Raw genomic sequence first — 13796 nt, 5'->3', positions numbered from 1 at the left:
AAACAAGAAAAAGTAGATACTCTTGGTGATACATTTTTCCATTAAATGAAAAAGAATGTTGTTAGAAGTTATACATTTCTATAAATTATCACACACTATGTGACCTATTATAATATACACCTCATGATAAAGTGTTACAATTATGGTCCACAAAGCATGTGATCATTTAGCTAGAAAAGCAATCTTTAAATGGTACCAAACTGACTAAATGAAGTTAAATTTTAATATAGTAATTATTTCAGGCAAATGTCATTTTTGCTATATGTAGTTTCCCACTGCTTTCTTTACAGTATAGAGTTTGTGCTGCTTTTTATATGATTTCTTAGTTGGTTTTCTTCCTTTCGGGGTGGAAGCAAAAACATGATCAGTAAGCCATCAGTTACTCTGAATATGATCTCAGTATAGTTGTGCTCATAAGTGTACATACCCTGACAGAATTTATGATTTCTTGGCCATTTTTCAGAGAATATGAATGATAACACAAAAACTTTTCTTTCACTCATGGTTAGTGGTTGGCTGAAGCCATTTATTATCAGTCAACTGTGTTTACTCTTTTTAAATCATAATGACAACAGAAACTACCCAAATGACCCAATCAAAAGTTTACACACCCTAGTTCTTAATATGGTGTATTGCCTCCTTTAACATCAATGACAAGTTGAAGTCTTTTGTGGTATGTGTGGATGAGGCTCTTTATCTTCTCATATGATAAAGCTGCCCATTCTGCCTGGCAAAAAGCCTCCAGTTCCTGTAAATTCTTGGGTTGTCTAGCATGAACTGCACATTTGAGATCTCCCCAGTGTGACTCAATGATATTGAAGTCAGGAGACTGAGATGGCCACTCCAGAACCTTCACTTTATTCTTGCCAATGACAGGTTGACTTGGTCTTGTGTTTAGGATCATTGTCATGTTGGAATGTCCAATATGACCCATGCGCAGCTTCCGGGCTGGTGAATGCAAATATTCCTCCAGTATCTTTTGATAACATAATGCATTCATCTTGCCATCAATTCTGACCAAATTTCCTGTGCCTTTGTAGCTCACACATCACCGATCCATCTCCATGTTTCACAGTAGGAATGGTGTACTTTTCATCATAGACCTTGTTGACTCCTCTCCAAATGTAGCATTTATGGTTGTGGCCAAAAAGCTCAATTTTGGTCTCATCACTCCAAATGACTTTATACCAGAAGTTTGAGGCTTGTCTCTGTGCTGTCTGACGTATTGTAAGCGGGATACTTTGTGGCATTTGTGTAGTAATGGCTTTCTTCTGGCGACTCGACCATGCAGCCCATCTTTTTTCCAGTGCCTCCTTATTGTGCATTTTGAAATAGCCAGATCACATGTTTTCAGAGAGCCCTGAATTTATTTGTGGGTTTTTCTTTGCATCCCGAACAATTTTCCTGGCAGTTGTGGCTGAAATTTTAGTTGGTCTACCTGACCGTGGTTTGGTTTCAACAGAACCCTTCATTTTCCACTTCTTGATTAATGTTTGAACACTGCTTATTAGCATTCTCAATTCCCTGGATGTCTTTTTATATCCCTTTCCTATTATATACAGTTCAACTACCTTTTCCCGCAGATCCTTTGACAATTCTTTTGCTTTCCCCATGACTCAGAAGCTAGAAATGTCAGTGCAGCACTGGATGAAAGATGCAAAGGTCTGTCAGGAGTTCAGGAACTCATTGATCTTTTATACACACATACTAATTACAAGCAAACAGATCACTGGTGAGGATGGCTATGTTTAACAGCCGTTCAAACCCCTTTGTGCCAACCTGTGTGCATGTTATCAGACCAAAATCATCAGGGCATGTAAACTTTTGATCCAGGGTCATTTGGGTAGTTTCTGTTGTCATTATGATTTAAAAAGAGTAAACACAGTTGATTGATAATAAATGGCTTCAGCCAACTACTAACCATGAGTGAAAGAAAATATTTTGTGTTATTATTCATATACTCTGAAAAATGGCCAAGAAATCATAAATTCTGCCAGGGTATGTAAACTTATGAGCACAACTGTAAATCAAACCTTAAAATGCCAAAAGTACACAAAAATGCCCCTCGTTTTATTCTCTGTAATCTTTAGTAGAAACACCAGCAACAGCATGGTGAAGATATAGAAAAAGAGTGCATACCTCTGGCTTATTCATTGTTTTGTTTCCGCCAAGCCAAGATCCCTCTGGAAATCTGGAGGAGAGCATTAATGTCTGTTTAAATAAAATATATTTTAAATCTTAAAAATGCTGAAGAGGAAAGTGAGATGAATATGTTTCTACAAGGCCATTTTCTAAGCCTTTTGTAGCTTAGTATTATTTTTAATGAATGAATATTATTAAAATCAAATGTTTTAAACTAATCCAGTCCAAGAAGCATATTCCTCTATAGAGTGAGGCTAGAACCTGGAAGACTGTGAGTTGTCATCCCACCTTAGGTGCCAAGACCATCTGGGGACATTGGGCCAGTTATTTTCTGTCAACTCTAGGAAGTAGGCAATGGCAAATCATTTCTAAAATCTTATCAACAAAACTGCTGGGACTTGTCCAGGCAGTTACCAAGAGTCAATCCTGACTCGAAGACTTGTGCCCACAAACACAGAGGTTTTAGCTACTACTTATAAGGCACACAAAAAACTAGGACAAATGCTTATGAATGTTTAATTTTGTGAGGGCAGGCATTTCAGTATAGGTGAGGAATGATAGTTAAATAGTGGGCTTTGACAAATTGTTAATTAGACATATTTGTGCATTTTCCCAATTGAATTATATATGTACATTTGTTTATAGTTAAAAGGTACTTTGACCTATCAGAAGAAGCCTCACTATACACCAATTACTGAGATTAAATGTATGCATATTCAAAATGACTTAACAGTTTTTCAATACAAAATGCACAAAGTAATCATGATACATAAAAACATTGTATGATCATACCTAAAAATTGTAAAAAAAATTCTAGAGTTAATATAGTTAAATATTACCTCAATTTAAGTTGCTGCTGTATCCTTTTCCTCAACTATTTCTTCATAAAATTTCTTTGGGCTTGCCAATTATGATTAAGGTCTCAGTTTTATGGACTTCTGTTTAATATTTAATGCTTTTACATACAAATTATGAGTTTTGTACTGTACTAATTGCAAATCAAGTATACATTGGCAACTGTTAGTTAATATATCCATGAAAAGCATTCCTTAGTCTTCAAGAGAAATGGATCAGTGGGCAAAAGATGAATTGTTTAAGCTGCAGACCACTATTTTGACTTTGAGATGATGCTACCATTTATTTTCTCCTTTTTCTCTTAAGAATTACAGAAATCAATCTCGGGCAATATCAAAAAGGCTTGCTTTTGAGAAATCTCAGTTGGGCTGTAAGGTTTTTACATTAATAGGCTAAAGCTTTTGAAAGAATCGGGGAACACTCCAGCCCATTCTCTTAAAGAGTAGCAATTTCATCCTATTTTCTAATGATTCTTCAGATTTAAGTTATGTCAGATGTGCAGCTATTTGGATGCACAGCTGGATCTGAATAGCTGCACATTGCACTGGTTTTGAAAAGTGGCATCCAAACTATTAGAATAGAATAAATAAAAATAATTATTGCCACAAACTTGAAATCAAACATGGGTTTTATAAGGATTTATAAAATTTTGCATTTCAGAAGTACTTATCTTCAGGCAAATGAATGTTTGATGAAGACAATAAGATATTACTCTTTTTTTTGTAAAATGGTTGGCTTTGTTTCTCCCGCAAGAAAAGCAGCGGTAGGTCTAGTTATTGCTGGGATAACAATGAGTCAGGTAATAGTAAGGTTAGACTGTAGGTTAGACTATGCAACTGGAAAAAAAATCTTGGACGAGGGCAAATACTTCTGTATTTATAATACTCTGGCCAAAACTCTGTCCCTAGAATTTGAGCCCAATTTAGCCAAGAACTATTTTTAGTCCAGGTGATGTTTTTTCCTCCTGATGTTTACTGATGTGGTACATTATGTATCATTTGTAATATAATGTGGCTAGAAGATACCACAGTTCTTCATTATCTTTCATTAAACCCTACATCTTAATTATAAATCCTGAACCATATGCTTTCTCCTCTAATCATGGTGAGATTCTCTGCATGCTGCTGAATGATGCATTGCCTCATTTAGAATCACCTTCGCTATGAATCTGTTTTTTCTTAGCAAATGTTTGGCTTGAATTGTTTCTTTGCCATTGTTGGAAGTGTCCTCTTCAATTTTTCATATGTTTGTGCATGTCTGTCATTGTTCATAGTAACTTTCATTTATACATTCCATGTATATTTTGTAAAGTAGTCTTGACTACTTCATCTATTTCCTTTCTGCTTCAGCCAGTTTTGTCATGTACCCATGAGACATTGAACATTGTTGATACCGCTAGAACAAAAATAAATCACAAACATACCTCTATTATATTTTGTCCAGTACAGTACAACTTTTAAAGTTCTTATTTGTTTTCTTTTTAACAATTGAAACATTTCTGTTGAAGCCAGGGTTTTGTTTATGTACATTTATCCATTATAATCACATACACAGACACATACACAGACACACACAGACACACTCACATATACCATTTAAATGTTTAAAAGACACAGTTAGGAAAAAAATTGTGTTTATTTACATATCAGCTAGAATCTTAAAGTTCTTAGTTTTACACTTACGATTTAACTCATATACTTAAATGACTTCCCAATATTACTTATGAAGTCAAATTTCAAAAAAGCATTTGGTCACATGAAAGAGCTGTTTCTTAACAGGTAATTAGTTTCCATAAGTTGATAATATTAGTCAGAGTTTCCTGATAGTAGCGGCCCTTTGTATAAAATTAAAATATAATAATAACATAATGTCAGATTAATAAAAGGTTAATTCTCCAGAGAGAAAGAACACAGTCATGAAATACTATATTTATTATCAAGTTGTTGGTTTGCAAAATGTACCTTTGTAGATATTATAGTAACTTCTATTGAATGGATAAGTAATGCTTGGTGAGTTTTTAAAGTGGAGAACATCATAGAGCAGTAGAAGTAATAATCTCAAAATGCAATAATGGATATTTCATCTTTTTTTTCTGTAGCAAATATCTGAATGTGTGCACATATAAAAATGATACCATGATGTACTTATTAAGCATGCATAGTGAAAATAATTTGGAAGAGTTTTAATACTTTATGTTTAAAACAAATGCTCTGTTTATTATAATTGTCTCTAAACTCTAATGGTTTTTATATTTATGTAATCTTAGAATAACGACAACGAGACAGCATTGCACTGTGCAGCTCAGTATGGCCATACCGAAGTGGTGAAGGTTCTTCTGGAGGAGTTGACTGATCCTACTATGCGCAATAACAAATTTGAGACTCCTCTCGATTTAGCTGCTCTCTATGGGAGACTAGAGGTTGTGAAGATGTTGCTTAATGCTCATCCCAATCTATTAAGTTGCAATACTAAGAAACACACTCCCTTACATCTCGCAGCTAGAAATGGCCATAAAGCTGTTGTTCATGTACTGCTGGAGGCTGGCATGGATAACAACTACCAGGTATTTGTTTAAATTTATGCGTGCAGAGTTTCAGTATTAAAATAATGTTTCAGGATCAGATTGCGTATAACACAGCTCCCTTTTCTATAAGAACCTTTCTAATCGCTGCTTCACTGTTTAAGTTTGAAATTTAATAGAATTATGCTTTGAAATTGTTTCAAGTACAGCAGCTAATTGTCAGCTAGAGAATTTGTGGTGCTTGAATCCTATATTTTCAACTGGATATTGTCTTTTTTGTTTCAAAGTCAAAGGGAAATACAGAGGGCTTTTTATTAGTTGTAATTTCTTATTGATTTATTAGAGTGATCAGCCTGTATTTTTAAAGAAGCTGATATTTAAATTGGAATAAATGGCAACAAATAGCTTCTGTTTTATTGTTTTCTGATGGCATTCTCAATCCATGCTTGTTTTATAGACAGAAAAAGGCAGTGCTTTACATGAAGCTGCTTTGTTTGGCAAAACAGATGTGGTACAGATATTGCTAGCTGCAGGTAAGGATCTTTTAAACATATTTATGGATTTCCTTTTTTGGTGGTAGTCTTAGCGTTGTAAGCATTCAATAGCCTTAAACGTAGTTCTTGAAAATGAGCAGTATAATTTAATTTGAATCTTTCACCCTCATTTTTAAACTGCTCCTTCAAACTAAAGCCTCATGAAATTTTTAGTATAAACTAGGATAATTAACAAGAGCTAAGCAGGAATTGCTAAGCCTCTAATTTGATTTTGGAGATCAGGAGGTATTGCCCTTCTGAAGTTATTTGCTTTCATCACAATTGAATTGTAAAATATAATTTAACATATATGTATTGCTTTATTATTTTAAGTATTCCTATTCTGCTTCATTTGAGTATAGGCTTATCAGCTTCTTATTAAAAATACAATAAAATAAACTTGTCTTAAAATTATATTAAAATAAAATATAATGAAAATAAAAGCACATCTCAAATTAAAATCTTCTAATATTAAGGGCCTTCATATAGCATAAGGTCAGCTTTAAGCAATAATAATAATCAGTGAACATAAATGTAGGGCCAAAGTGTATATTTAGGAGGAGGAAGTGATTAAGGCCAAATTACATTTGTAACACGTTTTGCTGTGCGAGTATATGCAACATTTCTGAATTACTGTGTATAATGTCAAGTTTCTCTCTGTGTTGAAGGCATTGATGTGAATATAAAGGACAACAGAGGCTTGACTGCTTTGGAGATTGTCAGAGAACTTCCTTCTCAAAAAAGCCAACAAATAGCAGCTTTCATTGAAGGTAAATAATTAAACATAAAAAAGAGGGCAAAAGTGGAGAAATAGGAAGCACACTAACATCGCACACTAACAGCCATAAAATGTGTGGGTTGTTTTTCAGTTAGGCAATTTCTAAAAGGCCTACATTACTCAATTAACTACATTGTGGATACAAAGAAAACTAGATTGAGCAAAAAAGATGTTTGACCTTGTTTTTGTAACTTCCTGAAAATACGGTATTAAATGAATAATTTCCTGGTTTTTACTCATTTTGATAATAGTCTCCTCAGCATTGAATTTTTATCCCATTTCAAATTAGTTATGAATGTAATGCATGCCTTGCTTATTTTTGAGATTTATACCCTCCAGGTCAGACACTTTGACAGTCATTATATTGCAAGATGCACAATAGCATTAAGTAGGCAGAGGAAGAAAAGTAAAATAGACCATTTTCCAGCCATAAATTGTTTGCAGATTAATTCAATGCATCAATAGGTGGGGTTTTTAGATAGGGTCATTTTTAATGATGGACTAGTGAAAGAACAGAGCAAAAGCATTGAGATACAAAACTGGGAATCACACAGAGAAGGTTCTTCCCTGTTGGCCATTTAATGCGATTGTGGAAGTGGCCTTCACTAACATTTGCATGAGAAAAAGAAGAAGTCTTACATTTGGAGAGAGTACAGAGGACAGATTTAATATTATATAAATCCAGTGTCAGCATGCCAAAAAGGGGTTAGCAGAAGCAGGGTTTCCCTCCCCCCCCCCCATTTCCTTCCCTTCCACTGTCCATTTACTTTAACAAGGCCCTCCTGAATGGAGTGAACTAAAGGAAATTGGAAATCTATGAAGATTGGATAGAGTCATGATCCATTAAAAAAAAGAAGGTAGTCCGCAACTTAAGGCCATTCGTTCAGTGATCATTCGAAATTATAAACATTCCTTGACAGAAGATACAGCAGTTGCAGTGCCCTGTGATCATGTTAGCAAAATTTTAGCACATACTATCCCTATGACTGCTGAAAACCCCTTCCCCCCACTCACCTATCTCTCCCTCATCTCAGTGGCGCATTTGGTCCACTAGCGCACACAAAATTGTTGCAACCCTGGAGGCCTCAGCCTGCCCACTTCTCCCAACCCACCATACCCAGATCCGCTTTCCTTTGCCTTTTTGCGAAGATACTGTCAGGTGTGCCAAGCCAATGCGAGTCTCATCAGACAGCTAGTGAACATGTTGTTTCTGAAGGCTATAAAAGCCAGAAAGAGCCTTTCTAACTTTTAGAAACATCATGTTTGCTAGACTAGAAAGCTAGTGACCATGATGTTTTTGAAGGGTAGGAACAGGCTGGTCCTTTTCCAGTGATTGTTCTGAAGGCTATGAAGACCCTCCTTCTAGCCTTTAGAAACATCCCGTTTCCTAACTGTCTGGCTACACCTTTGCAGCATGTTTGCCTTTCTACCCTTCAGAAACATTGTATTCCTGGCAAGAAAGCTGGCAAACAGGATGTTTCTGAAGGGTAGAAAGGCCGGCCTTTCTGAATTTCAGAAAAGATTGTGTTTGTTATCATTCTAGCCAAAAAGCTAGGAAGGACTGCCTATATTACCGAAATGACAACATTGTATTCACCCATAATAAACATGCAGAACGTATCCAAATATATGAAAAGTAGATTACTGTATTTTGTTTTTTTAAGATTTCAGGTAGCAAATATCTTACATGGCACCTTATTTCTGTTGTTCCTTTACTCATTTTATTTGTTCAGACTGTACAACAAGAAAGAATCTTGTAATAACAGAAGAGAAGACATCACCGCCTTTAACTGCTTCTATTGAAACCTCAGTTCGGATGCCTCAAGGTAAAATATGAAATGTATTAAATTATTTATTTAATAGTAATTGTATTAAAAATTACAGCTACAACAATGAAAAACCAATATAAACTAAAACAAAGTGCAGGAGAAAAAAAGAAAATAGACTGGATAGAAAGGAAGGAAAAATAAGAATATAGTAAAAAAAAGGAAATATAAAGAAATTATTTATGCTTTCCCCACAAGTATAAACAATTATCACCTTTTCTTAAAATACCACAAATGTTCTCTTCTTTCCATAGCTTGGCTCTTATCTACAACTAGTTCCTTAAAAACGTCATTTCAGTTCAGATAAACTCTCACTATTGAAAAGACTAATAGTACTGTTTATACTTGAGCTGATTTTGGATTATAAAGAACATTCTGGAATGGCTTCTACAATATTCCTACATCATATCTTTCAAGAATTTAAAACAGATATTAAAAATAATGCGATAGAAGATTTTTTAAAAATCTAGTGTATTTCATTGGTGATCTACAGGGGTCAAGTACTAGTTTTCTCCCCCCTCCCCCCATATCCCCTCATCAAAAAAACTGCAGATGTGAACAAAATATATGATGACTCCAGTTCCCAATGAATATGCAAAGGTGATAATATGAATTAGAAAGTTATGGAAATAATGGAATCCACCTTTTATGCCTCCGGGATAGTTTTATGTCTCTGGAATGTAGCCAGGGTTTCGAAAAACAGAGTTTGTGAATAGGGTCACTTCAGCGAGTGAAGCTGTTTCTGATTTAACATGTTTTCTTTCTTTAGGGAATGTGGAGAAAGCAGTGACAGACTTGATAACAGATGTTGATGGCAAGCCAGAAGAGTGTCCATATGAAGTACTGTACAATGCAACCTCCTGTCATTCCTTGGACAGCCTTGCCAGTGGAAGATCCTCAGACAGAGATTCAGTGAACAGGGAAGCCGAGATGACTGGTATTAAAGTGACAGCAGTGAGACCTGTATGTAGCCTGATGTGTGTTGTCTTTTTGTTTTTATGGAAAATAGGTTGGGATATAACAGCAGGTCTCCAAATAGGTGTACAGTTTGAAGTGATAGTAAATAATTGTTAAGGACTTTGGTTACTCACTATCTGGAGGCCATTTGCCCTGTTACAAAATTCTCTCAAGAATTATTCCAAGTTCACAATGTGATGGCTATTTGAATTAGGATGAATTTCTACCACTATATATTTTGCTAGGGAATGTAGCTCAGTTTAACCATTCAGGAGCAAGGGGGCGGGGGGGGGGGAACTTGTCTAGAATGTGACTTTCCTCTGAACATTTTTTTATCCAGCTTTCTTCCGATTAAAAATCACTCTACCGTAATAATCCTGAATACTAGGTTTGTTTGCCCTGTTTTACTATATTAATTGGCCAGCAAATCAGTTTGTCATGGAATTTATGGATTTAATCCAGCAGGGGGAGCTTGGAGGCTTTGTAGGCTAATTAAAATAGCTTAAGTTAGTTTTTCTGAAAGCAGTCAGCTTTATTTAAATCCACTAGACTTGGTAAGAACAATATTGGATTTGAGCACACTATGGAGTATTTATTGCACATTGAAATAAGGATGGTTGCAGTTTATTATAAATATTCAAAGTTAAACATGACTTTGTACATGCAGCCCACAATATATGCAGATTTATTTTGAAGTTATCTGTGGTTGGCATTTACTAGATCAGAGATAGGAGAGCCAGTTAAGGCACTGGAGCAGGAGTGAGGAGATTACTTTTCCCTTAAGGACAGAAGCCAATTGGGTGACCTTGGCCTGCTCACCTCCTCTCAACCGAAATCAGTGTCAGGCTGTCTGAAAATCATTTGGTATGCTTCACACTTAGGACTTGGTGAGTACAGTGCAAAAACTCAGCAACTATGTGAGAAAAATGCTAAGAAGACAACAGCTAGATCAGTGATAGATAAAAACTGATTTTTCAAAGACAGTACAGGCATTCCTCATTTTATTGTGCTTTGATTTATTGCATTTCATAGATACATTGGGAAACCAAAACATTGGTGTGACTTGCTTTACTTCAATAATTGCTTTATTGAAATTGTTCTAGATCTGAGCCCTCAATATATCTGAGGCATGCCTATATTTTGTATTTTTAAGAATATTTTAATGTTAACCAATTGTGTGTAAGTGTAAAGTTGATCACCCTATATTTTATATTCTGTGTTTACATCATTTAATTTAAATTATTTAATTCTAACAGGAAGTCATATTTTATTGGGAATGTAACATTGGATATGTCCAATACTGTTATATCTATTTATAAGTGAAATATGAAGAGAATTTATTGAATGTGAGAAGAAATACTTAACGGGACATGTTTACTATTTATCTCTCCATAGCAGCATAGAAAATGTGAATCCAGAATGAGAGATTTGTTAAATAAATTCTGGCTTCAGTATTCCATTATAAAAATCCTTCATTTGGTCAATGTAGGCTATGATTATAGAGATTTGTTTCTTTGGCTAGTACCACTTGGTTTCCAGATTGAAGTCTGATATTCAAGTCTGGCTTCTATGTATGTATGTATTATGTATGTATGTATGCATGAATGTATATGTATATATATGCCTTTGTTTTAGAAGTACATTTGAAAATTGAAACAGTTAATGAAACAGATTTAAAGATAAATATGTTTTTATGTATGCCATATGTGAACATATAAGCAGCTTTTAAAGTGTCTTCTGAGATCAGTAACCCAATATTAACAATACTGATTGATTAACTGATTAATTGATTATGTACCATCAAGTCAGTGTCAAATCTTTGCAACCACATAGATTTTTCTATGTGACAAACTAACTTGGTCTTTCAATGGTGGACCCTTCTTCGCTGTAACTTGCTCCTAGTCATCTTTTTCTTATCTTTCCTTGTACCTTTCCCAGCATTAAAACTTTTTTTAGAGAGCCCAGTCTTCACATAAAGTATCCAAAGTAGCATAATATGAGCCTGACCATTGTCCCTCAAGTGAGAACTTGGGGTTGATTTGTTTGAGTTTTTTGAATGTTGATGGTAATCTCACGAGTCTACTCAACATCAAAATTCAAATGCATTGATTTTCTTCCTATCCTGCTTCTTCAATGTCCAACTTTTTTCTTCTTCTGTAGAGTATTACAGGGAATACCATTGCTTGTATGATTCTGAATTTTGTAGGTACAGATATATTATGGCATCAGAATATTTTTTCTAAAGCTTTTGTGGTTGCTTTATCTAGCACTGCCTACCAAGTCTGTGAAATATTTATTGAATGAAAATTATGCCAATTTTGTTATTAGAGAAGTTGCATATCAAATAGTTAGGTCATCTGTGTGGTCCACAGAGTCCAAGGCAAGCAATGTACGCAATGCAAACTGTCCACTTTTGTATTTTATTGTGACATTGCATGTAAGAAGGTGAGGCACAGTTTGTATCCTGAGGCCACATCACGTGTTTCATCATTTTGATGAATTTGCTTATTTGCTTTGCTGCTGTAAATATGTTAAGGTTGCATCAAAAATAAATTTGAAATGAGGCATTGATGACTATTTTTTCAAAATTGTAGAGAGAGCGTCCACCACCTCCTGCAAAACCACCCCCTGATGAAGAAGAGGAACATGAAGATAAAAAACATGATGCATCCTCAGTGGTAAACATATGTCCTCCTTGATGTTAATGATATGGAGGGAATGTCAACACATTAATATATTTAGAGGGTAATGTGACATTTATAAAAAAATATTTATTAATAGTTTTAACTGCCTTATCAGCAGGCTTTTTTCAGGATTTTTTGCCATGGTCTGGTTTCCATCTGGCAGTCCTTTAGAGTATTTTCAATCGATATGTATGGATACTCTGTGCGATTCAAATATTGTTGCCACCAGTTTGGTGGGTGTGGTTTGGTGGGTGCGCTTTGCACGCGAGCACACACTTTGCGCATGTGCGCACACCAAACGCACACTTTGCGCAGGCGCAGAGGTGTTTGCGCAGGCGCAAAAGCATTCTACCTCACCTCCTGCAAGCCTACACGATCTCCCGATCGTTTCAGCAGCTGCTGCGCATCACTGTTCTGTGCTGCGTAAAGCAGCTGCACTTCAAATTCAGTGGATAAAGGTGAGTATGGGAGCCCGGCTGGGCAGGCGGGCCCAACAGCAGAACCATTAGAGCAGCAGAGAGAACTGGTTCGGTCTCCGCTGCTCATCGCTCCTACCGGCTCTCCAAAACCGGGCAGAAGCGGTCGAATACCACCACTATTCTGTACGTATCTAGTATTACTCTGTAAAGTGGAGAATTTTCAGTTGATAGGTAAATATGTGTTATTTAAATTGTTCTTCATTTTTTATTTGCTAGAAAAATCTCCTTTTGAGAAAAAGTGCTTTTTTCACAATGAAACAAATTGTTTAATTAATTAATAATAAGAAATAGAATTATTATTAATTTATGCCTGTGTCTGATTAGGGTTTGGTCGCCAAGAGAAAAAGTAGAGGGAGCACAGCTGATGAAGAAGAAGAACATCCTTATGAACTCTTGCTAACAGCAGAAACAAAGAAACATGTTACAGTAGATAAAAAAACAAAAGGTAAAGACTGTTATTGCAAATTGTACATAACTAGCTATCCCCAAAACTAATTTTGGCCAGAAGGTGAGAAACTGAAACAGTTACAGCTTTTGAGTTAAAGGGATTGACTTGTTTTGTATGCCCACCTAGCAATTTATTTTCATAAGACTTTGATTAAAATATTTTTGCTTTGGTAGCTTCCTGATAACAGAAAACGACTCAAACTTTTGTTGTATGTTTATTGTAGAAAACCAAGCAGTCTATGGTTAATGTATCCATGGTATTTTGCAAAACACTTCAACTATTTTGGAAATGCCTCCTTGCTCTCCCAAATTGTGTGTTCCTGCACATACACTTTGCTCTCTTCATTTAGCACAGTTTCTAGCAAATTCATTCAAATGTGTCACTTACTGACCTAGTTAAAGTGTCCATTGTCCTCTCATATTAATGAATTCTCACATCTGTAAGAGCCAGCTAATGTGTTTTGTTTGTAAAGCAATTTTAGTTCTTTGCAAATTATATTTTAAAGGCTGATTTGAGGATCCTTCATATGTTCATTTTCCAAGCATGAATTCATACTGTAATAGAAAAAGGTTT

The 13796-nt window shown here is 35.3% G+C and overlaps 1 protein-coding gene across 17 annotated transcripts in view; it reads left to right on the top strand.

The window, feature by feature from the left end:
- Positions 1-13796, top strand: part of ANKS1A (ankyrin repeat and sterile alpha motif domain containing 1A) — a 124341-nt gene that overhangs the window by 43678 nt on the left and 66867 nt on the right. For all 17 annotated transcript variants that reach the window (XM_087929580.1, XM_087929577.1, XM_087929572.1 and 14 more), the window contains 7 exons: positions 5264-5560; positions 5976-6051; positions 6720-6821; positions 8563-8655; positions 9425-9618; positions 12207-12290; positions 13100-13220. In XM_087929580.1, coding sequence (XP_087785706.1) covers positions 5357-5560; positions 5976-6051; positions 6720-6821; positions 8563-8655; positions 9425-9618; positions 12207-12290; positions 13100-13220 — 874 coding nt within the window. In that variant the 5' untranslated portion in view covers positions 5264-5356. The remainder of the gene's footprint in view (positions 1-5263; positions 5561-5975; positions 6052-6719; positions 6822-8562; positions 8656-9424; positions 9619-12206; positions 12291-13099; positions 13221-13796) is intronic.

Source organism: Pseudonaja textilis, chromosome 3 (assembly GCF_049901715.1).
Source record: "Pseudonaja textilis isolate UNSWEBS1 chromosome 3, rPseTex1.2, whole genome shotgun sequence".
Lineage (NCBI taxonomy): Eukaryota > Metazoa > Chordata > Lepidosauria > Squamata > Elapidae > Pseudonaja > Pseudonaja textilis.
Note: the sequence above shows the minus strand (reverse complement) of the source record. Positions and strands in the feature narration are given on the sequence as shown.